Below are 24,556 nucleotides of genomic sequence, written 5' to 3'. Positions count from 1 at the left end.
CCTTTCACAATGGATACATCCATCAGATCATCACTGTGTATATACTGAATATCTTATAATAATATGTTGGTCAACTATAGCTCAGTCAAGCTGGGTAAAGAAATAAAGATGTTCCTTATTCTAGTAAAAAAAAAAAAAAAGCCAATAACAAAACAGCACTGATTCTCATGCCTTCAATCAATTTTCTGAGCCCCAGAGACAGAGGAAGCTGTTCCTCCTCCCATGGGCTCTCCCAAACTCCTCTTTTAAAGTAATCACAGAACAACTTTCCACTTCCACCTCCCTCAGCCTGTGGCCATAGACTGCTCATCCTCCCATACCCCCCTGGCACTGCTGGGTGTCAGTCAGGGTGCATATGGCCAGGAACTCATTTGTGTGGGCAACCTTCCCCCTCTTGAGGGAGTGACAATACCGTGAAGTGCTTGAATCTTGTACCAACCGGCCGTGTAACTGGGTCTTGGGTACCTGGTGGGCTCCACATGAGCCCATGGATTTGGGGAGCACAGTGCACCCTGCTGTACGGAGACAGCTGGCCTGGCCCGACAGGCATTCCGATCCTGCACAGGCAGCCAGCAGGCTGAGGAAGATTAAAAGAGCTTGCCCAAGGAATCAAAGCTAAGAAGTAGTGAATTCCGGAGCCTAGGTTCAAAGCTCTTGGTCTTTATACTGCATTACTCTGCTTCTGGAAACTGCATTAAGGCAGCTTTTCCCAAGTCCTGCTCTTTGCAACGCTGGTAGGGAAAAAATGAGTCAATCAAATCAAATGGTTTCTGAGGAGGAGGGCCTCCCAGTTACTAGGACTGCGGGTCTCGGCGAGGGTATCCGCCACCAGCATGCCAACAACAGACTTCATCACAAAGCCTGCTTTCTTCCCCCTTCAAAACACCCCGGGGGCCTAGTGATTCAGAAACACCACATCAGAAACACCCAGTCATACCCTCTCACCCCCAGCAGGTATGACGAGTGGCCTTGGGTCCCGGGAGGCTGTGCCTGGGGCTGAGCTCGGCCTGAGCTCCCGAGAACAGGGCCAGTGCCTCTTTTGTTTCCTGCATTGCCCCTGCCCTCCCCCCACTGCACAGTGCCTGCCCCGACCCCTCTTTCTAGAATCCATCTGGCCTGCCCCCTTTGCCCATCCTGGACACCCTCTAGAGGTCTGGGCTCAGCTGCAGACACTGGTTCCCAGGTGGCAACATCTCCCCACAGAGGTCCCGTGTGTGTGTGTGTGTGTTGTGGCTATAAGGTGGGTGGGGGCTTGGCCAGGCCAGGTCCTGTTCTGCTTCATGGGTGGCAGGGCAAAGACCCCCTACTCTCCATCCCTTTTCCCAGGGAAGTGGTAACGATCGATGCTATGCCTACTGCCCCCCAGTCCCCTGCGAAGGGAAGAGCTTTTCAAAATGCAAGTGTGATCTTGCCCTGCCCCCGCTTAAGGCCTTTCGATGGTCTCCCACGTCTTGCAGGGCAGAAGCAAACTCGAACATGGCCCAGTGGGCCAGGACAGTTCGGCCTGTTACTCCTTGGGCTGTCCTGACCCTATTCCGGGCCACCTTCTGGCCCTCTCACCAGCACCCAGTTGCCTCCCACTCAGATCCTCCAGATCTCAGCTGCGGAGACACCTGCTTACAGAAGCCTTTCCAGATTCCTGACTTGGCCACATCCCCAAAGTGCAGGCAAGGATAGATGGACCAGCACACTTTTCCCTACTGATGCTCGGCTTAGGTGCACGTTTATCTGGTGAGATTATCTGAGTAGACGTGTCTTCCCCGAGCATGGCAGCCCACGAGGGCAGGGACTCTGGCTGTTTCTGCCCTCGCTGCATTCCTGACTGCCAGGAAGTGATCGTAGGTCTTGCTGTGCACTGAACAAGTGAACTAGGACCCTAATTTCCCTAACGCCTTTCTCGAAGAGATAAGCATCCCAGCCAAGTAACAACATAGAACAAAGCAATAAGGAAACCCTTAGTTTGAGACCAAAGGCAGAGGCAGCAGCTCCTAGAAGCAAAAGGAGACCTTTACCCTGCGTCTCTGCAGAACGGACTATCTCTGTGACATGTAAGTCTACTGTTCGACCTTCAGATGGCTGGCTTTCAAACATGCCTTCAAGTGTGTGCTTTACTATAAAAGTGAGGGGCTGCCCTCCATGAACCTGCAAAGGTCAGCCGGGCCGGGATGACAGCCGGGGCTGGACTGCCTTACTCGGTAGGGGGTCTGCGGGCCTGAGTGGCCCCTCTTGCGTCGGTGCTGCTCACAATGCTAGGCCCTTTCTCGGCCGCAGCTCTGCAGTCACACCGGGCTCCTTGCCCAGTAAGGAGGCTCTGTACCCAAAACACCAAACGAAACCATCGGTGACTGGTAGAAGCTGTTCTGACCCACCCAAGGTCCCGGAACCCAACTGCAGCCCCCAGTGGCTATGACATTGTAAGTTTTCAGATCTATGACACTGAGGGGGAGATGCAAGACCAAGGACAGCACAGTGGTTAAGAGCATGGGTTTGCTGGTAAGGGTGACCCTGTGAGTTCCTTAAGTAAAGTACCAGATAATCTTTAAAATCAAAAGAGAATGGGTTTGGGAATCAGATGGGAGATTAAATCTTCTTTCTCTCACTTCTTAGCTCTGTGCCTTCACAATGAGTTTACCTCTCTGAGCTTCAGTTATCGAACCTATAAAATGGGATAATACCACTGAACTCACAGTGGGGTGGACAGAGGAGAGAGAGAGAGAAAATCCAGCTTTGGCAATGAAGACAGCGCCTCGCAGGTGACAATGGAGGCTGTTTTGTAATTGCCTGTGTTGTTATTACAGTGGAAGGCCTTTCTCATCAAACCCCCACTTTAAACACGTTGACATGTTCAAGTCAGGTAGGCCCATAAGAGAAATGGAAAAGGCCCGTAGATTCACCAGCTCTTATCTTCACAAACTTAGTTTTAATTCTCTTCTGAAGTGGAATGGAATGAAATGTGGCAATAAACCCAAGATTCTTGTTAGAGAAAATTCCTGCTGGGTATCACAAAACTACTGTGGCCTGGAAGATTCCACATGGAGGGGAGGGGTAAGGAGGGAGGGGAGGAGGGAGAGGAGGGGGAAGGAGGGGCTCCACTGCTGGGGTTTGCCTGAAGCTGACTTTGAGGAACTTAATACATATTTGCTCTGTTTTCTGTTCATCCTTTTAAGCTTCTGGCTCCAATTTATTGATTTTTTTTTAAGTACATAAGATTTCAAAGCATGACCATTTTTAAATCTTTATAATCCTTAGACCCTTCTTTGCCTTTCCTCCTTTCCAGCTTCTTAATAATTATTTGCCAGACCTTTGGTCGGCTTCTTTTTCCCTCATAACATCTCACCTAATCTGATTCCTTCATAATTAATTCCTCTTTATGCCAAATCTTTGAGCTCGAATCTTCTCTGAGACCTCTAATGAGCCCTGCCACGAGCCCTTCTAGAGAACTATGTGGTAAGAGCACTATTAATAAACTCTCCTTCTCAACATTTAAACTCGCTTTATTTGCTAACTTTATTAACACATTGGTTCGACTGAATTAACACATCTGCAATGCAGAATTCAAACTCCAGCCAGCCCTATTTAACAGCTATTATGTGTCACTTGTTAAAAGTTTTAATAATCCTCCTCTGGAGCATTTATTGGGAAACAAAGTCTCAACTGTGTTCTCGCAGACATTTTCGGTTTGTGTTTTATATCAGAGCAGTTTAGAAATGTGGCCTCTGCCAGCCTCAAATCCCAGCCTGGACTTAGTAGCTGTGTGTGTCTGAGCAACCTGCATAGAGTCTCCGGGCTCAGTGTTCTCATCCATAGAGGGGGTGACGGCCCGCATCCTCAGGAGTTGTTACAAGGGAAGAGAGAATGACTGCACAGGAGGAGTTCGGGCTCTACTCATGGCTCGGTCAATGTCAGTGGCCCACCTTCTCCTTCCCGCACACCCAGTAACACAACAGTTGAGATGCCCTGCAGTAAGGGTGCTCCCAGGCACCCCTGGGCTCCCAGCCTGAGCCCATGAGAGGAGATCATGCCGCCTCTCCACCATCCACTGTCATTGGTCGGAGCCGGCCACACGCAGGCCAGAAGGCCAAAGTGATTTTCACTCTCCACAGAGCACTGTCTTTTGGAGAAACGGGCTCACCAATACGTAGTTATGTGCAAAGCTTTCTGAACTGAAATATTTTCAGGGTATATGAACAGAGCAGGATTTCAGTTGCAGGAAAAAAAAAAGCAGCTAGATTCTCATGACAGTTATTTTCTTTTTTTTTTTTTGCTATAAAAACAGATTACCTCTTGGGCTGTAATAGACTCCTCTTTTATCTTAAGCATCAAGTAAAAAACAGAGTTGTCCCTGCCCCCATCCCCCACCCCAAACCAAAAAACTATTCTCAAACTAACAGGCCAGTCAGCTGAATTAGAAAGCAGAGTGTTAATGAAAAAACAAAACTAGATTAAATTCTAGTCTCATTTATCAAGATCAGATGTCAAGCTACTTCACCATAATTACCTGCTTAAAAATTTAATGATGCTTCTGCATGAATTTCAAAACTAAAGATATTTTTATCAGCCATTGAGATTTTTTTTTTAATGAAAGAATGCTTTATGCCCTGCTTCCATTTCAACAAAACAGCTAAGTGCGAGAGCCCTGCATGGGATTAAACTATCCAAATCCTCTAATCAAGGACATTATTAGAGACAACAAAAGGGCTGAGAGGATCCTCATGTAATTCAACTGTAAATGTGTACTGCTTCAGTTACATTATGTCTGGAGTCTAAATATCCCAGTGATACACAGCCAACAGAAAAAAGCATGGAAACAAAAAAAAAATCAAAAATAAATTTTTTTTGGCAGAGTGCACATAACCCTAAAGGATATTTACCATAATTGCTCAAATGGTCTTTTTCTCAGGATCAAAGATTTGCTGATTGATGAATAAAAAACCGAAAGTGAGGACATCTACCTAGAGTACTTATCACTTAGATCAAGTTGACACTGAAGTATGGGAAATGTTTAACTAATGTTTAACCAATAAAGACTGTAATAGTAACCACTGGCAACAGTGGAAAAATAACTGTTTATTAATGAAAGACTGGAGAAAAAAATTGTAAACGATAAAAGCAAACACTTTTTTCAACTTCCCTTTGTAAGCAGACGCTTGTATCCTTCACAAAGAAACAATATTTAGGTTCTAACTGAAGTATATACACCAAGTAGGTTAAAAAAATAAGTAAACATTTTTTATGAAAATAGTTCATAACCTAAAAAACAATTACGAACTCACTCAATCAGCCTGGGTGTCTTACAATGGAAGGGATGTCAGAACTCTATAAAGGGAATTGTAAACCTGCTCTGCCCTATTGGGGGATACAGTCGAACGCAAGACACTCATTCTCTGGTTGAGCCATTTTCTTTGCTTTTGTTTAATGACATCAAGAAGTAAACTGTCCACTAGGGCCTCTCTCTGAGTAGAGAGTTGTACTGGTGTGTGTATGGGTGGGGGATGGCAGAGGGGGGGACGACTGTATTTCAAAGTAAAAAAATAAAAATTTAAAAAAAGTATACCACATTCACATGTGCATATGACTGAAAGTAACAGCTCAGAAAAACTTTGTTTAGTAACTGTCTACATTAGGATTTCCTTTGCATAGTCATGTAAACCTAACAAATCTCAAGAAAATCTTTTTTTCCTTGAATTAATTTTTAAAGGACTCTTTATAAAAGGATGTCCGACAAGAGAGCTGTGATGCCTTTAAAATCAACAAAAGGATAGGGGTAAGTATATTTTAATTCTTAAACAAAATAACACCAAAAAAAAAAAAAAACCCACAAACACCCTCCCTCATGAGAAACAAAAAGCCCATTTTCACACAATATTTTACGTGTCACAGCCACCTCCTGTGATGCCGGGGTCGCGAGCTGCCTTTGTGCTGTTCCCACGAGGGGGAAGGTTTGGTGGGCCTAATGACACTACTTTCACAGAGGCTGGTGGAAATGTGAAAGCACCAGGTGACCGGGGCGGTGTTTACTCACAGCGAGATGTGGTTTAGATGAAGAAAACCCCACATTCAAATAGTTACTCAACATTTGTTTTTTGAAATGTTTTGCTGTGTGACAGGTACCCTCCCTCTGGCTGCGGCAGTGAGAGCAGGCTGCCACCACACAGGCTCCTCTCTGACCAAGAACGTGGGAACCTGAGGGTGGGGACGCCCGGCAGGCGATGGCCGGTGCCTTCCTTGGTCCATCATCTAAAGGAAGGAGCTGCTGAACCAGCACACTTCTTTCCTGAACCAGATCATCTAGAAGGATGCACCTGTTTCGATCTGATGTTCATCAGGTACAGTATGTATTTTTTGCCTCGGTTGCAGATTTAAGCAGATGGTTGAAGAAGCTTCTAAAGACCAAGAGTGGTGACATTTCTACGATGGGACTGCCCTTTACCTCGACTTTTCTTACCTCAACATCTTTCTTCAGTTTTTCCAGGAACACCTTTTTGTTGTTGTCATCAATATAAATCTTTTGACCCTCATTAATGAAATCATTATCCTTTAAAGTCGGTAGTTCTTTGGCCTGAAACAAAGGACAAAGAGTATGAAAGGAGTTTGAATGAAATCTAAGAAATATATGCCTTCCAGCCCAGGAGGTTAGGCACCCACCCCGGGAGATGGAGTCGGCCTGGCTCAGGGCAGGCGTCTTACCCAAGGCGACAAAATGCGAGGTGGCTTGACCACCGCGAGGGGGCACCAGTGAGCTACGACCACTGGACGCAATCTCACTAGGAGTGGAGGGTCACGCATTCTCCATATTATGAAGTTTGGTAACAGATTTCACGGCAGAAACCTGCCTGCTTTCTTAGATTCACTCTCTTACAAGAAGTCTTCTAAGTATAGAATTTGTATTCTTGGACTTTTGTCAGGAACCTCCAATTTCCTTACTGGTACAACCCAACTCCACACCCGCGACACTTTTTGGATAGCCTTTGCTGGGCTCATGTTACAAATAACAGGTTATCTTGTCTCAGGAAAGCACCACCCATAATCGTATCTAATTTCTCAGCCAAGAAGAATATGCGGCCAGAGGTTGGCCATCTGCTCCTTCTAGAAGGTCACCACCCCATCAAGAAGAAAGTTCTGGTTGCATTTGGACAATGCCAAAGGAAAATGTCTTGAGACATATTAAAATAAGAAGTTCTGTCTTTTACAAATAAACAAGAGGGTGGTGAGCCGGCAACTACCCTGTCCTTGTGCTGACGGCCACACGCACAGTAAGGGGTGACTATCAAAACATGGGTCACAAGCAGTAGAAAAACACAGCTTATCCTATAGGATAATATGGGCATATACTTTTAGTGTGGATTGTTCTATGCAACTTCGTGCACCCTGTATTCCGGGAGAGCTCAAGACCAATCAAAACCCCTCCCTACTCCCGTCAGCTAATCATAGCTTATTTCTTTCAGCTGAAAGGAATCCAACATAAGATATTTTCTTAGTATGCTAATGAATGTCTCAATGGCTAGGTTTCCCATAAGTGTGAGCTAAATGAAAAAAAAAAAAATCCGAGAACATACTCTCCTTCCTGCTCCCCATACTGTGACCCCTGCTGTTACTCAGAGTAATAAAAGAAAACCCACTCCAGAGATACACAGAAGCATCTATCAAAGGCCCCAACTGCTCTGTGTAAACTATTCACATCTGTCTGTACATACACATATACACACATTATGTAATTCCAAATTTGTAGCTCTGGTACTCATCTTAATTTTGCAAAAAAATTCAAAGTCTTGCAATTTTTTAAAAAAGATTTTATTTGAGAGAGAGAGGGAGAAAAGAGAGAGCACGTATGCATGAGCAGGAGGGGCAGAGGGAGAGTGAGAAGCAGACTTGCCCGCTGAGCAGGGAGCCTGATGCTGGGCTTGGGCTTGATCCCAGGACCCCAAGATCATGACCTGAGCCAAAGGCAGACACTTAACTAACTGAGCCACCCAGGTGCCCTAGAAGTTTTGTGATTTTTAATTTGCTAAAACTATTGCCAAAATAATTATCTTTACAAAGCGAGTATAGCAAAGATCAGAAATCCAAAGATTTGATTCAATTAGCAGTTACCAAATGTCCATGGATGCAAAAATGAACAGGTCAACATTTCTATTCTAAAGGAGTCTGTGATCTAGTGTGAGAGAAAGACAGGAGAGCAAGCAGGTAAAAAACTAGGTCGCAGGAGTATGCAAAATGGACAAATAGAACCATTCTTGGAGGCGACTGAGCTTTCAAATACTTTTATGCTGACGGAATAAAAACACAATGCGGTTCTTCACAAAAGCCATGGAGGGGCCTGGTAGGCTAGACTGGCTCCCTAAACCTGTCCTTAATAATTTTAAAATGTCATAAGTGCGACATAAAAGACCCTAAGTGTGAAGATAGTACATTAACATGAAATGTTGGAGTCAAGCACAGACAACCCTCCGTTCCTCTGCCATCACAATCATAAACGTAACCAAGTTTCACAGTGAAAAACGCAAGGATCCGAAGTTTAACCAACCCTGGTGAAAAGCACGGCCCGAATTACGAAATTGGGAGGGCCTTAGGGAGAGGCAGGCGTGCAAGGGGACAACCCGGGCGGCTGGGTGTGCGTGTGGGGGGCGGTGTTACGGATCAAGGTATCAGCCCCAGCCCCCCACTCACTCCACCCGTGGGCGAGAAGAACGGCCCAGGGAGTTTTGCTTTGGGGGAGCAAGGGAAACCCTAAGCCAGGGATGTCAGAGCAGAGCCAAGGCAGGAAATGACACACTGGATGGGTGTTTGCAATTGCAGGCACATTAATGAAGATGAAGGCCATTTGGGGCTCCCCCCTCCGCACCCCCAGGCTTACCTCATGTGACAGGGAGAACTTAATCCCAGCTCATAAAACTCTGGGCACCCTGTACTAGACTAAGCTCACTTGTGATTTCACAGGCACTGGGGACGTACTTAGACTGGATCAAGTTTTAAAAAGGGCAACCAGATTGGTTAAAAGACTTAAGGGCTTACCCACAGGCTCAGGAAACAGGCAGATCCTGAGCGGGGCAGCTGCTGGAGGAATCCAGCCCTGGTCTACACATGCCCACCCCCAAGTGCCTGTGTGGGGCAGCGCGTGGGGGCACCACCGGGGTTCCCGGGACGTGATCCTGGCTCCCTGCCTTACAGGCCGGGGCCCAGGCTGCGGCTTTAGCTCGGAAGGGGAGACACTCAGCCCCGGCCGCGTGGGTGCTGTGCCAGCAGGCATTTCACGTGCACCGACTCATTTCAGTGCGTCACCTCGTTTCCCAGCAATCTTAACTCTTACCCTTGGGTTCATGCCGATAGGGAAACTGGGTGCAGATTATGCACGTTAGCTAAGGCCTGCGCTGAGCTCGGGGCAGGCAAGCGCGACGAGGAAACTAGCTGTCACCTGGAGATGGGACCAGGCTGCCTTAATGCTTCACCTGCGGCTCTGGGGCCTGTGCGCAGAGCTCCGCCCAACCCCGTGTGACACACTTCAGTAGTCAGAGCCGCTTGTCCTCACCATCGTGGTCGATGTGAACATTCAACGGATTGTATGGATTTAAAACATAAGGGGCAGCCCCGGGGGGCTCAGCAGTTTAGCACTGCCTTCAGCCCAGGGCGTGATCCTGGAGACCCGGGATCGAGTCCCAGGTCAGGCTCCTTGCATGGAGCCTGCTTCTCCCTCTGCCTGTGTCTCTGCCTCTCTCTCTCTCTCTCTCTCTCTCTGTCTCTCAAGAATAAATAAATAAAATCTTAAAAAAAATAGGTTGAGAGACTGCATACAAAATATTTTCTTAAAAAAGGAAAACACTTGATGTTCTTTTCTACTAAGAACTAGGTGACAAAGATGAAGTCACCTGACCGTAACTCACGCCCAAGAAAGCCTTATTGCTTAGCTTTTCAAAAATTTTTGTCAATTTTAATTCCAGGATAGGCAAGTTGGGGTCCTGTTAGTTTCAGGTGTCCACCACAGTGCGTCCCCCGCTGTACTGGTCCCCCTTCCCCCGCCTCTGCTCTGCTAACCATCTGTTTGTTCTCTAGAGTTGAGAGTCTGTTTCCAGGTTTGTCTTTTCTCTTTATTGCTTAGCTTTCAGAACAATTTCAACATAGCCTTCTGATAATGAGAAGTATTTATATTTAAAACACCTTTTTTTTTTTTTCTTAAAGAAAACTACCACGCTATGGATGAATGACCTTACAAACCTCTTGGGTTCACCGCCCACAAAGGTGAGGGCTGCGGAGTAGCACAGAAATAACCGTGGGTAGCAACGGAGCCTACTCTTTGCCTTGCAACACTGGATTATTTGCACCCAGGAGAGCTTTGAAAGCCTCGAAGTGGCAGGTCTGGTTCTTTAATGGGTGTCTTTCATACTCTTTCTAGTTCAATGTGGAACCAGCCAGAGGGCGGAGGAAACCCCCAGAGCTAAAGACATCAGCTCAGAATCGCTTCTTAACTGCGGACTCGCCGAGCCTGGCTCCTGGCCAGCGGTCAGCAACCTTTCTGAAGTGGTAGTAGGTGAAGTCTTTATTTATTCCCTCTGAATTAAGTCCTCTTGGCTGGTTTTGTGGAGACTGGGAGCCTCCGGGTGGGATGGGGGAATTGCAGCACCACACAATGTCCTCCTCCTTGGCGATGCCAAGGACGTGCTACATCACCCTCCCCAGGCTGCCCAGCCCTGGCCAGGGACTCCAGCCTGGGAGCTGCTCCCAGGCCCCAGCCAGCTGAGGGAGGCGTGCACAACCAAGCTCAGCATCGAGTCCAGCAGGGCCCAAGTGTAATGAGGCACGGTTACTTCCCCTTTTGATAATTCTACTGGGGTGGATTGGACCCAAAATGACATTCACCTCTACTATCGTGAGGCGTATGCATAAAGACAGCCAAAGGCATAAGCAGAGAGACACTCTTGCCCTTGCAGCCTAGGTAGGATCTTGCTTCCATTGTTTGGATAAAATTAGCAGGATGTAGACCCCTCACACTTCCCTGCTGGGTGACGCCAGACCCGGGGTCCATTCAGCATGGCCCAGCATGAGACACAGACACAAATGTCAGGTTATGAGCACAAACAGGGCCCAAGCTGCCGGTGTTATACCGCAGCTCCTCTGATTATTAGCTGTGCGGCTTCGAGCAAGTTACTTAACCTCTCTGTGACTTGGTTTCCTCCTCTGTTTTTTTTTTTTTTTTAAGATTTTATTTATTTATTCATGAGAGACACAGAAAGAGAGGCAGAGACACAGGCAGAGGGAGGAGAAGCAGGATCCATGCAAGGAGCCCGATGTGGGACTTGATCCCTGGAATCCAGGATCACATCCTGAGCCAAAGGCAGGCGCCCAACCACTGAGCCACCCAGGCATCCCGTTTCCTCTTCTTTGGATTGGGATTAGCAAACAGCATTGCTGTGAGAATTCCTTGAGTTCATACATATAGAGCTTAGGGCAGTGCTTGCCCCTCAGAGGATTATACAGAAACAGTGTTATTTGTTGGTCATGTTCTCAGGTATGGATTGTGTAGCTAGAGAAAAACTCGTTGCTGATAAATCCAGAGCAAGGTTTTTTAAAAGTCTGGCATATTTAACACTTTTATACTAGCTGTGATGTTCTGAAGCAGCTACTTAACCTGTCCCTCCTGAGTCTCTGTTCTTCATTAGTAAGAAACATACTATGTAACAATATTGGTCATGGTAAAAAGTGGTTTCTGTGCAACTAAACATGAATGAACGTGGCCGTGAGAGTCGGGATATACAACCGTGTCAGAGCCTGAAGATAATCAACACTTGGATATTTTAAATGTATACATGCTTCTGAATATAAATAAATAATCACTTATTATTCCCTGGAGTTCAATAAAAGACAGAAATAAATGATCTCTAAGGACAGATTTGGCCCAGGCTTTGAAATTAAAAAAAAAAGCCAAAAGTATGCAGAACTAACAACTACAGAGTTTAGAGCTCTCATTTTTTAGAAGTGAACATGTGCTTTTGAGGCCAGCTCAGCAAAGTCCCAGGTGGTCAGAGAGAAATTATGGATCCTGGGAGGGCAAAGGAGGCAAAAGGTTAAAAAAAAAAAAAAAAAGGTAGAAAGGAGATTCAAAAAACAAAACAAGGCATTAGTACTGCCCTTTTAATATAAAAAGCACTTTTAATGAAAACTTTAAAATTCCAAATTAGCAAACATTTTGCAGATTATCTGAAAACAAAACCAAAAATGAATGTTTACCAAAGGGATTTAAATATTGTTCCAAGTGGAAGTTAACCTGTTGGTTATATATAAATATTTACCTACTTCACTGGGTTCTGTGTTGTGATATATCGGATTGCTGTCATGTGCATGAAGTTTTGTAATACTGCCTATTTTAAGGGTTAGTGAAGCCAGAAATGATACAGAAGTCTTATTTTAGTTAGATTAAAAAATCAAAGTATCTCTTAGAGGAGTCCGAAAACATTTTTTTGAAAATCACAAATATTTGAAACCTGTAGCCACAGTCAAAAACTAAATTCCTGTATGCAGAATTCAAATGAAAATGATACTAGGTTTTATCATCATTCTACAATTATGTTAAATTATCCTAAAAGAGCCTATTGTATTTTATATTGCCACTACCAATAGGAAAGTAAAAAAAAATTTATATATATATATATATATATATATATATATATATACACTCAAAATGCACAGAGCCAAAATTTATATAATACAAAGCCATGTTTTTGTTTTTGCCTGGATGGTAACTGTAACAGGAAAATGAAGTGTACTCCTGTCACACTTGAGTGTTTAATGCAAACAGGATTTTGGCACCAGAAGGTTTCAATGCAAAGGATAATACATAGCATAGTTCTCTGTGATTAAAGGACTTGTATTTCAGTATGAAATGAATTTTTGTTCGATGTGCTCATTTGGCAACCCATTTTTTAAAGTCTAATTGTAAGCCTTGATGTCAAATATTGCAGCCTGGTGTCCTTTGATGGGCTGTACTGTCACACGTGGAGCTGAATACACAACATAAAAAAATATTTACTAATTATTGTCTTATGTGAGGGACTGCTTATGTTCCTGATTTACCTGTTATTCCAAGCTCACCTAAATAAAAATGAAAAGAAAATGATACCCACTTCAGCAGGCTTTCCACAAAACTTCATAAAAATCAGAATCTGTGGGACTGAAAATATATTCTCCAGAAATATTTCTGTGAGGGAGAGAATTTTAGGCAATCCTTACACTGGAGCTACGACAAAGATAATTTGATTGAATAACATATATGCGGCATCAATTTTAGAGTAAGAAGAGATGTTAGAGACTTATGCAATCAGTTCTGCTGCTCAAAACATTCAAGCCACAAATTTGATACATGAAAAGGCAAATTAGTGAATATGGGTAGAGTTCATATAGAAGTAGCAAAGATAACAGGTGCTTTCTCACAAAAAGCACATGTAACAACCTTCTTGGACATCCGCAAGTGCAGGGCTTGGAAAGTGACCCAAGAGCTCATTGCTACTTTGTGATTTCCACAATGAGAATGGATACATTTGTGGCCAAAGTCTGCAGGTGAAAGGTTCATCATTTTTATTTTTAACTTGTCTGTGTGTAAACGTTGAAAGAGAATATACTTCAACACACTTGTGAAACTGGGCTGCAATTAAGAAGCACAAAACTGGGTAAACCCCAGTGTAATTCTGCCCCTTAGAACACAGTGCCCAGCTGTGGGTTATTTTCCCTAAGATTTTCAAGCTAATATTTAAAATGTGAAATTTACTGCTTTTCTAACATTGTCATACTTTGCAAAACGTTAATGGTCCTTTAACTGTAAGTGGTGGTATCAATGGTGACACCTTGGTTTTCCTCCACAGGCTGTGACGTGACAGTTAACCTATAAGCGGGGCCCACAAAATAGGTTGTTAGGATCTGACTAGAAGATTCTGTTGCACCGATGTTTATGGTGATAATGTCAGAAATCACAGTCTGAAAACTTAAGAAATTTGCTAAGTACTATATGGTTTCTGGTTTATTTATTTATTTATTTTTGGTTTCTGGTTTAATACTAACCTAGTGAACATCACAGTTTTATTATTTTATATTATATTATTATTATTATTATATTTTTTTAGAGAGGGGAGGGCAAAGTGAGAGAATCTTAAGCAGGCTCCATGCCCAGCATGAAGCCCATGCAGGGCTCAATCTCAAAGCCTGAGATCATGATCTGAACTGAAATCAAGAGTCAGATGTTTGACTGAGCCACCCAGGTGCCCCATAATTTTATTATTTTAAAAAGTATGCATTTGGGGGATCCCTGGGTGGCTCAGCGGTTTAGCACCTTCCTTTGGCCCAGGGTGCCGTCCTGGGGTCCCAGGATCGAGTCCTGCGTCGGGCTCCCTGCATGGAGCCTGCTTCTCCCTCTGCCTGTGTCTCTGCCTCTCTCTCTCTCTCTATCATGAATAAATAAATAAAATCTTAAAAAAAAAATGTGCATTTGCAGCAGCTTGGCTTAAATTCAGGCCCCATTCTACATTTTTAAGTTTTCTTTCCACTGTGACTCTTTCTGGAACTAACTGAATAAGAGTTGTCAGCTTTAAAAAAAAAAAAAATCCCTGTATCTAAAGCACCGCTCCACATGTGCTTGGGATACTCTGGGTTGAATTCATTCCAGAGAAATAAAAATGAAACGACAGCAACTGAGAGTCTGCATGCCACCTTAAGCCAGACTGGCCTGAGATCTTTAATGCTGTCACCTGGGAGGTGCTCACAAGAGCCACTGCATGTCACCTCCTCTATTTCACATACCACGTTTGCCAAATTCCAAATGAGTTGAATCTTAAAAACTCCGCTTCCCAGACTAACCCCGATGGTTTACATTATAGGGTTCTTAAGGCTTGCTCCGACATCCGCTGATATAACAGTTCCAAACATTCCTTCCCTTAATCAGAGCAATCACCTTCATCCATACCTAGAACAGACAGGATTTTAGTGATTGTCAAGTCCAGGACTTCTCAAAATCAAGTCTGTTGCTGGACTGCCCTTCTGCAGGAGGGGAGAGCTTCGTTTGAAACAACAGATTCTTACACTTAAAGCAGGAGAACCAACGATACAATCAAATCTTTTCATCTTACAAATGATGATAAAATGAATTGATTTATCCCCACACCCCGAACTTCCATTAATGCTAGAGCAGGGGCTGGGACTCAGATCCACTAATGCTGTTTGGGCACCCTCCCCACAAACCCTTCTTATTGAACATCTCTGGGCCACGAGGCAGATGTGACCCATGTTGCCTTTTAACTTGAGTCTGAGAGACAGGCCCTGCTTCTGTCCTGACGGGAAGCCAGTCCTTGTACTTTGGGTGCTGGAATAGGTGTTTCTGGCCCTGGCTGGCAAAGGGAAATGATTCACCATCCCCCTGCGGAGCAAAGGGATTTTTACAGAAGAAGGTTAAAGTATTAGCTGAGTTTGGGGCATGGAAACTGTGCTTTAGCTGATCATCAGCTAACAGTGGAAAGATTCCCGGAAGGACACGCAGCTGTGCCTGGTGTCCCTCAGGCTCTGAGCATCATTGTCACCTTGCCTTTAGCTGCATCCCAAAGAATCAGAGAGAGGGAGTAATTAATTGTAATTTGTTAAATTTAAAGATCACAAAAGAAATGCTGAAAAGTGGTTTAGGAAAGCATTTTTCGATGTGAGGGTATTAATGATCAATTCTCCCGAACCTTCAGTCATTAATAGGTAAAATGTCAGAGAGAGTGACAGTCACTTAATTGCTAGTGCAATTCACAAAGCCTAAGAATCGACAAGGCAGTCTTCTGTGGCCCGTTACCAAGTGTCAACAATGATTATTGCCAATATCGTTACACAAATGCCAATTGCGGGGCAGCTGTTTCCTTTCACACGGGTTCCAGGGAGAAGGTTAGATGTTAAAAAGGAATCTTCTTCTCGTGACCCAGTGACTCCATTACACAGGCTCTACTTTACCTAATAAAATCAGGCCCGAGTTTGGAGAAGTGTGCAGAACGATGAACAAAATGCATATTTGTGTAAATCCCCAGGACTCTCTCTCTCTCTCGAGAACATGGGCTCTTTAAAGAGTCAGGTCAAATCCCTCAGAAATCAAGTGAGTCCAGTTATGTTTTCTTTTACTTCCCTCGATTCCCTGCTGCGTTGCTCGCTTGCTGGCAGCGTGCTAAGACTGTCATTTGTAAAAAGCAGCCCGCTCAGCTATAATTACTAATTTGATGTCACAGTGGAATCGCAGCGCAGCTGTGGAAAGATCGACCACCAGGGAGATCCGCGTTTCTCTGTCTCATTTAGAGGCGGCTAAACTGCTGCAGCCATGAATGGAAGATGCCCTTCCATTAAAAAGGAAAGAATTAAAGAATAAAACAAGTCATAGCAGCTGTCAGAATCTGACAACGGTTTAAAAAAGGAAAAAAAAAGAGCACTGTTCTGCTTTTTTCAAAAAAATTCAAGACATCTGTACATGCATGTTCTGATACTTGTTGCCATGAAAGTGATGCCACCATTGTTGCAACATAACTTCTTTATTCCCGTTTCATCTTCATTATTATGCTAATACAAATCACACTAATTGCGTGTCAAGCTGAAATCGAAGGGACGGGACTCGTCTGCACCTATATAGCACTCAATATTTGAAATGACGGTTTCAAAACTTGTCATCAACAAGTTCAAAGTATGGGAAATTAAAACAGTTATAATGACTCAGATGAAAGGAAAACTCACAATTGAGATTACTAATTAAGCCCTGTCAATGGAGATTCCTGATGAAAATTACTCCTTGCACCATGGCCATCATTTTTTTTTTTTTTTTTAAGAGAAATTCAGTTCCACGGGGAGAGCAAGGAAAAGATTCTTGGCAGATTGTGGGATTTCATTCATAAAAGGCAAAAATGTAGAAAATAAATATTTTTAGCCTTTCTCAAATAGTTCCACCCAGAGGTAAGAGCCATTGTTTTGATAACATTTATGGTTTTATTTGTGAGGATAAAGAAAAGCATGTATCTTTGGAAGATGAAAAATGTTAACTGCTCATGGAAAGAAAGCCTGGAAATTGACAGAAAAGGAGAGGCAGACAGATTATTTTTAGAACTTAAAAGACTCAGTGTTTTTAGAAGTTCAGCAAGCTCCACCATACACATTTCATTTATTTTTTATGTATTACAGTTTGATGAATGTTACCTTAGTTGTGGGGAGGTTATAAACAAACTGCTGTATCAGTGATGCCCCACTGCCAACACAGGCAGGCGTAGCGTAGTCTCCAGCGATTACAAATTTTTTTTTTTAAGATTTTATGTATTTATTCATGAGACACACAGAGAGGCAGACACATAGGCAGAGGGAGAAGCAGGCTCCCTGGGGAGCCCGAGGTGGGACTCGATCCCAGGACCCTGGGATCACAATCTGAGCCAAAGGCAGATACTCAACCACTGAGCCACCCAGGTGCCCGCGATTACAAATTTTAATGCCTTTACATTCCTTAACTCTAAAGGTTTTTCCTCTTGCCCCTGCCTGGTGAATGCCTGTAAACTAGAAGGGCAGGTGGGTCGCTTTTTGGAGCCATTCCTTCTAGAAGAGCTCTCATGAACCCCAAGCCCCAAAGGAAGGAGAGGGCACTGAATTCTTCCTCAGGGGAATCGTGTAGATGACTTTAATGCTCACACAGTGTAAGGTGCTGTGACAGCGACTGCATTTACAAAATGCCTAAAGCCTCAAATGGAGGAAATGTGAATTGGTTGTTTTGCCAACACCGTGAGAAACCAAACTACTTTGAAAACTTCACTACTTTGAAAATTCTTAGACCAAGACTCAGAATGACCTTTGCTCTAGTACCAAATTTAACTCCATAACATTGTTTTTGTCAATGCAGTGAATGCTTCATGATTCACGGGATCGCTATGAATTCTTATGTCCTTTTAAAAAAGGAGACAGAGAAGTGCCAGACATTCAGAGGGTCACGGCACAGTGGTTAGAAATGCCAGCCTTGGGTTGGAAGCCTGGCTCCACCACATCGTAACTGGGGGGCTCTGGACAACTTACTGGACCTGTCTGTGAAGTACCCTCATTAACTTAGAGGAAGTAATAATAGCACTGCCTCATAAGACGGTTGGAAGGATGACATGACCAGATTCATGCAAAATGTACAACACTGACTGCCATGTTGTATACACTCAACAAATGTCAGTTATTACTATGGGCCTTTCTAAATCCCAAGACATCAGAATTAACAATAAAAAAAATAAATCCCAGTCAAAGGTAAGGTTTCACCTCTGGCCCTGACCATGTGACAGAGCATGGGAACTAAGCTCGTGAGTCTCACATCTGCCAAGATGTGAGGTGGGCCAGGTCCTTCCCATCGCTGACTTCTCTGAGCCCACCTCCAGGGGAGATGTTTTGAGGAATAGTTCAGCACAGGATAAAAGCATCCTAAGTAGGCTCCTCAGAAAAGGGGGTCTCTATTAAATCCTCTAATTTCATTCTTCATTCTTTTCACAGAAACCTATACCAATAAAGGGCTCAGTGTTGAAATACGGTGAATGCCATGGGTTTCTGGGAAATTTGTGGTCCTATGGCCAGAGCAGTGGACGGAGGGCCAGGCAACTGGATGGTCTGCTTCTGATGAAATATTACAGCTTCAAGGATGTCAAATACTTGTGGCTTTCCTTCACATATGGCCTCGTTCAAGGATTTTGGCTTCAGTAGCAACCACCCTATGGCCTCTCACTGTCTTTCTTGGCATTGTTAATTGTGAGAGAGGACCATGCCCTTGTTGATCAAATCTGAAGAAATGAAAATGAACAGAGTTGGGAGGGAGAGGGTGGTCTGCTAGCAATAGTTTCAAGGGACTTGTGAACAAAGTGAAAACAGAGCCACCAGCATGGAGTAGTGGTTGTCATCACAAACACAGTTCTTACTCAGGGGCTGGCTTCTTGTTACGATGCCGAAAAGTGTGTGAGGCTCTTCAAACAGCCTAGATATTTTCTCCTGGGAGAAAAATCCCAATCCTACTAAACCTCCGAGTCTCTCATGAAATACAATTTAAATACCCACTCGGGTCTCAGACACTTGGAAGAAACATTTGGTCATAACAACAAGGAAGTGGGCAGTCCATTGTTTCTGTTTCCTTTGGCCAAAGCTGGTGCCTTCAGGGGATTTATGTGGAGATCAGAAGTGTAAAAATATATTCACTAGTGCACAGTAAAAATACAGATGGTCAGAGCAGGATCCACCATTTCCTTTTCTGTTCTTTACTTCTTAACCTACTGTTACCTGCCTTCTGCTCTGCCCACTGTCATGGACAAGGTCACTGGAGAGGTCCCTGGTGGTAAGTCCCATGGCTAATTCTCAGTCCTTATCCTACCTGCCCTTGCAGCAGTATCTGATTCTGAGCCAGTTCTTTTCCTCTGGCTTCTGGAATACAACTAGAGTGCAAGTCTCCCAAGGGAGGGGGCGATTTCACGGCACTATTCTTCACAACGCTTGGAGAAGTGCTTGCTCACAAGAGATGCTCCCTAAGTGTCTGCACAAATGACCCAAACTTTCCACTCATCTGCTTGTGTCCTGTCTCTTTGGCTGATCCTTTGCCAGACTCTCTCCTTTCCCCACTCCTTAAATGATGTTTTTCTGGGCTGGTTCTAGACATGCTTCTATTCCATACACTCATCGTGGGTGGCCTCATCTACTTCCTTGTCTTTGCTGATCATCCTTCCTGTGATGTTGCCAAGCCCTTTATCCCTGCAGCCTCTCACGCCTACTGACATCTCTGTTCTAGTACCACACTGACACTGCAAACCCCTCCTCCTACTCTGCTCCCTCTTCCAGTGACCAGAACCAACATCATCTTGATGGTCCAAACCAGACACATGGAGTTATTCTGAACCCGGCCCACCTTCCACACACACTCCCTGGCACTGTCCACCTCCCACATTCAATCTCTGGGTTCTGTGTGGCTTCTCCTTCCTAAATCTCCCTATAATCATCCTCCAACCATGAAAAAATCCACAAATACTTCTGAATGAATAAAGAAAAGTAGATTTCCAAAATATAAAGTTCAAATCAGACAGAATGAGAACATTCTAAAAACAAAATTTAAAAGCAAAACAAAAACAAAAATCTTGAGCCCAGCTTTCAACAGTTCAAATAACTTCCCAAGGTGACAGACGAGGGGCGTAACGGAGAGTATCGAGGTACTTTCGTGTAAGTAAATGTCGATTTTGGTCAGCTTAGGTTTACATACAGAAAGCTACTTCCCAAACTCTATATCAAACTGACTTAAGTTGAATCTGCCTATAATCTTGCATAATAAACCAAATGTGGTTCAAATATTACCTGTTGTGTAGTGACTCAGGAAAAAATAATTTCCTCATCCCTAATTCTTTAAGTAAAAAGCACTCTAACCACATCGTAGAGCTGGGAAGGAGTTTGAATCTCATCTGAGCCAACCTTTTATAGGTGAAGCTGAAGCTCAACACGCTCATTTTACTGGAGACAAACCAGGGCTCAGAGAGGCATGGAAAGGACTGGGGCTCCCAGCTGCCAGTTAGGGGTAAAGTGGGATTAGGACCCTGGCTGCTAAACTGTACCTGCCTGTCTGGATCCTAAGTAACAGCTTTTTTTTTTTTTTTTTTTTTTTTGACCTTTTGTGTCTGGTTTATTTCAGCCAGCATGATGTTTTTAGCATTCATACATCCTGGAGCATATATTAGCACTTCATTCCTTATTGTGGCCGAATCATATTCCTTTGTTTGGATATACCATATTTTGTGTATCCATTCATCTGCTGACAGACACTTGGGCTGTTTCCACCTTTTAGCTATTGTAAATGACATTACTATGAACACTGACATACACCTATCTGTTTGAATTCCTCTTTTCAATTATTTTAGGTATATAACTAATAATGGAATTGCAGGTCACAGGATAATTTTATATTTAACTTTGTAAGGAACTGCCAAACTGTTTTCCGTAATGGCTGTACCATTTTATATTCCCACAGCCACGTATGAGGGTGTCAACAGCTGTGCTTTCAAGACCATGTTGCATGAGAAACATTTCTTTCAACCACACTTAAAACTAATAAACAGAACTATTCCATTACCCAACAGAACGGGGCAGCTAATCTGAGGAAGAGAAGCTGAGGCAGGAGGCTCCTCTGGTCAGTGATGGGCTGTTCTCAGGCAGAGGGAAGAATCACAGCGGGAGGCAGGAGAGGAAGAGTGGACATAAGGGGTGGACTGCGGCGGGAAGGACAGGTAAAGGTAAGTCAGGGTACTTACCTTTTCCTTGTCGCTGGCTTCTCGAGCCACCGTAGAGCCCTGAAACACAAAGATGTCATTAAAACATGCACATGGGAGGCCTCGGGCTTCACATGTTTAAGGTATGCAAATGTTCCAGGGCAGAGCGCAGAAATGAATGAGCGCCAACTTTGCTTTGGAGTGAGCTTGGTCCCTTCCCTGATCACAACCCTGCCCAGTGGGCGCTCCTTCCTCTGCAGACATCCCTGTTGGCTCGTCTCCAATCCTTTCCCTAGCTCGGCAACCGAGCTGGATTCTCTCCCTGGTTCTTGCCCTCCAGTTGGAAATCAGAAAACCTGAGGAACCCTTGAACAATAACATTTTTTAAATTATTATTATTATTTTTAAAGAGAATAAGCACATGAAGGGTGGCAAAGGGCAGGAGAGGGAGAGAGAATCTTAAGCAGGCTTCACGCCCAGTGCAGAGCCTGATGCAGGGGTTCCATCTCACGACCCTGAGATCATGACCTGAGCCAATATCAAGTCTGACACTTAACTGACTGAGCTGCCCAGGCGCCCCTTGAATGATAACTTACTGACACTAGATCAAAACCATGCTCTGCTTCTTGCCTCGATTGCCAGAAATGGTTGGTCTAGAAGACGGAATCTTCAAAGATGAAATGGGCCCCTGAGTGGCTGCCATGGCCACTGGGGCATTCAATGCCTCTTTCCCCGCATGATCTTCCAGATGGGGGTCTGTCCTGCCCTCTGCCTGCCTTTCTCCCCTGTGTTAGAGTTACTGGTGAACATTTTTCCTCACCTACTACTATAAGTAAGACCCTTTGGTACTTCCTGTCCCCTGCACTCTGGGAATCCCTTCAGACATACACGTTTCCTTGCACCCTCTTTGTGCCAGGCCCTAGGCCAAGCATAGACATATAATGTGGAAGAAAACGCCATTCTTGATCTCAGCAATCCTACTCTACTGCACTGGTTTTCAAAGCCATGCCTTGGAGCTCTAGGGTTGTCCAAGAGGACCCAAGGCCACCCAGACACCACTGGGGGGTGGTGGGTAGAGCTCAAGAAGAGAAATGTTCCTTTGTTGAAGATGTTAATGCAAAAGAAAAGTTGGGAAACAAATGGCCAGTGAATTTCTAGCTATGTCAAGCTGACAAGAACAATTTTTCTTTGTGCTCCTCTGACCACTGCAGGATCTCACACAGCAATGCCAGGCATTCCCTGTAGAAATGGTTGGAGAAGGATCACCACCGATTCACTGCTCTCCTTTCCGCTGTAGTGCTGGCCACCCAGGCAAGACCAGGTCGGCAGAGTGACACGCTTGCCCCCCACCTCTTATATAGGCACGCACTGCCCTACAACACTTGCATTAGCCAACTGTTAAGGGAATTTATCTGCAACATGGGAAAAACTTAAGTAGCTTCTAGATCAGCCATTCTTAAAGAAATCAACATTTCTTCTCTGTGACCATCTTTCATCCAGGCAGCTCAGGCACTGATTAGGACGTAGCCTGTGGTTCACAGATGAGGGACTCGGACAGAGGAGACTCCTGGCTCTGGGGAAGAGAGCCCAGGCTGGAGTCATCCCCCTGGCCCGGACCCCACCTGGGGGCCAATCCTCCATCCCCCTGGTGCTCGGCATTCCTGGGTCTCCTGGATGTCAGAGACCCTGCTGTCAGTGCAAGGGAAATGCTCAAAGCTTCTTGGGGATGCATCAGAGGAGCACAAAGCTGACCCACGAAATGATGATGGACAATGTGAACTGTTCATGACGGAAATCGTGTGGCCCTGTTCCACAGTCACAGCATACACCCTCTGCACAAACTCGCAGCTGCCCCTTGAAATGGTCTGTTTTCCTTGTTTTTAGAGATTCTTGAATACAGACCACAAATATCTTCCCTTACACACTGATTTCTAACAAAGAATGTTCCCAAATTAAAACAACAACAACATCAAAAACGACTGATATTTGCAATATCTGAGCACTAAGTTACTGGTCAGAGGTGGAAACTACTCATTCCTCTTTGTAGTTTTAGCCAAGTTTCTAAGTCTGTGAGTGTGTGTGTGTGTGTGTGTGTATTTTCCCTCCTGCAACATAATTTACCCTGCTTCTGATTCTCAGAAACGCTTCATCTCTATGTAAATGCAGATCATTAGCCCGGGGGTGGGGTGGGGAGGAACACCTCATCCAAATTTAATTCAAAATAAAAACTCAAACAGGAGTAGAAAATAAAGTTAGTAAGTCAAGGCCAAGAGTTTGAGCCATGAAATGATGCCAGATGTCCAGGTTCCATCACAATCGAAAGTACTGGCAAGAAGAGCATTTATTTATTTATTTATTTATTTATTTATTTATTTATTTATTTATTCGTTCATTCATTCATTCATTCTACAAGCTAAAATAGTGAGATGAAATTAGTGAAGTTCGAGGCAAATTAAGACTATAATATCCAGGCTATAAGTATAATTTACATCAATCTTGATGTTTACTAGATGCTTGCTTGAATGAGGCACTATCTTAGGGGAATAAAAAAATAAAAAGGACCAAAAATTTGCTTTTTAAGGCACTTACTAGGAGAATGGATGAGTCATGACCAAAATTAATTGACCAGTTCGCATATGCCACACATTATGTGGGACACGACATATGTATATGTAAGTGTGTGTGTGTGTGTGTATGTAATTGAATCCTCGTAACAACCCAGTGAAGGTAAGAATAATCATCCCTGTTTTACAGATGGAGAAATGGAGGCACAAGAAAAGTTCAGCAACCCACACACAGCTAACAAGTGGTAAAACCAGGACAGATGGCCTCAGAGATCACTTACATATTCACTGATGTGATATCAGATTCCACATTGTAACTAAGCTTTGAGAAATTACCTTTTGTCAGGTTTTGGCATATCAAATAAGAAGATCCAGAAATTCCTGAAAAAGTTATTAAAACACCGCCCTCCCAATTTCCAACTATACCTGTAAAGTCTGACTTTTTTATACTCTTTAATCAAGTAACACTGCAACGGACAGCACAACCAGAGAGAACATTCCAACTGTCTCAAAGTAAGTCAGATGTTAGGGAGATTTGCAAAAATGCAAAGAACAAAAAAAGGCCACCTGTCTCACTAAATTTTTTGATTTGTAAGATATAGCTATTTTTCATAAAAATATGCTAACATGTAATGGTTTTTTTTTAATTTTTTTTTATTTATTTATGATAGCTACAGAGAGAGAGAGAGGGGCAGAGACACAGGCAGAGGGAGAAGCAGGCTCCATGCACCGGGAGCCCGACGTGGGATTCGATCCCGG

General features: G+C 44.1%; 1 protein-coding gene across 1 annotated transcript in view; it reads right to left on the bottom strand.

Moving 5' to 3' along the window:
- PIP4K2A (phosphatidylinositol-5-phosphate 4-kinase type 2 alpha) overlaps window positions 1-24,556 on the bottom strand; it is a 177,317-nt gene that overhangs the window by 8,631 nt on the left and 144,130 nt on the right. The window contains exons 6-7 of the mRNA XM_055332768.1: window positions 21,276-21,314; window positions 6,446-6,559 (exon numbers count right to left, since the gene is read on the bottom strand). Coding sequence (XP_055188743.1) covers window positions 6,446-6,559; window positions 21,276-21,314 — 153 coding nt within the window. The remainder of the gene's footprint in view (window positions 1-6,445; window positions 6,560-21,275; window positions 21,315-24,556) is intronic.

This window comes from Nyctereutes procyonoides, unplaced genomic scaffold (assembly GCF_905146905.1).
Source record: "Nyctereutes procyonoides isolate TBG_1078 unplaced genomic scaffold, NYPRO_anot_genome, whole genome shotgun sequence".
In the NCBI taxonomy this organism is placed as follows: Eukaryota; Metazoa; Chordata; class Mammalia; order Carnivora; family Canidae; genus Nyctereutes; species Nyctereutes procyonoides.
This window is presented reverse-complemented; position numbering and strand designations above follow the sequence as displayed.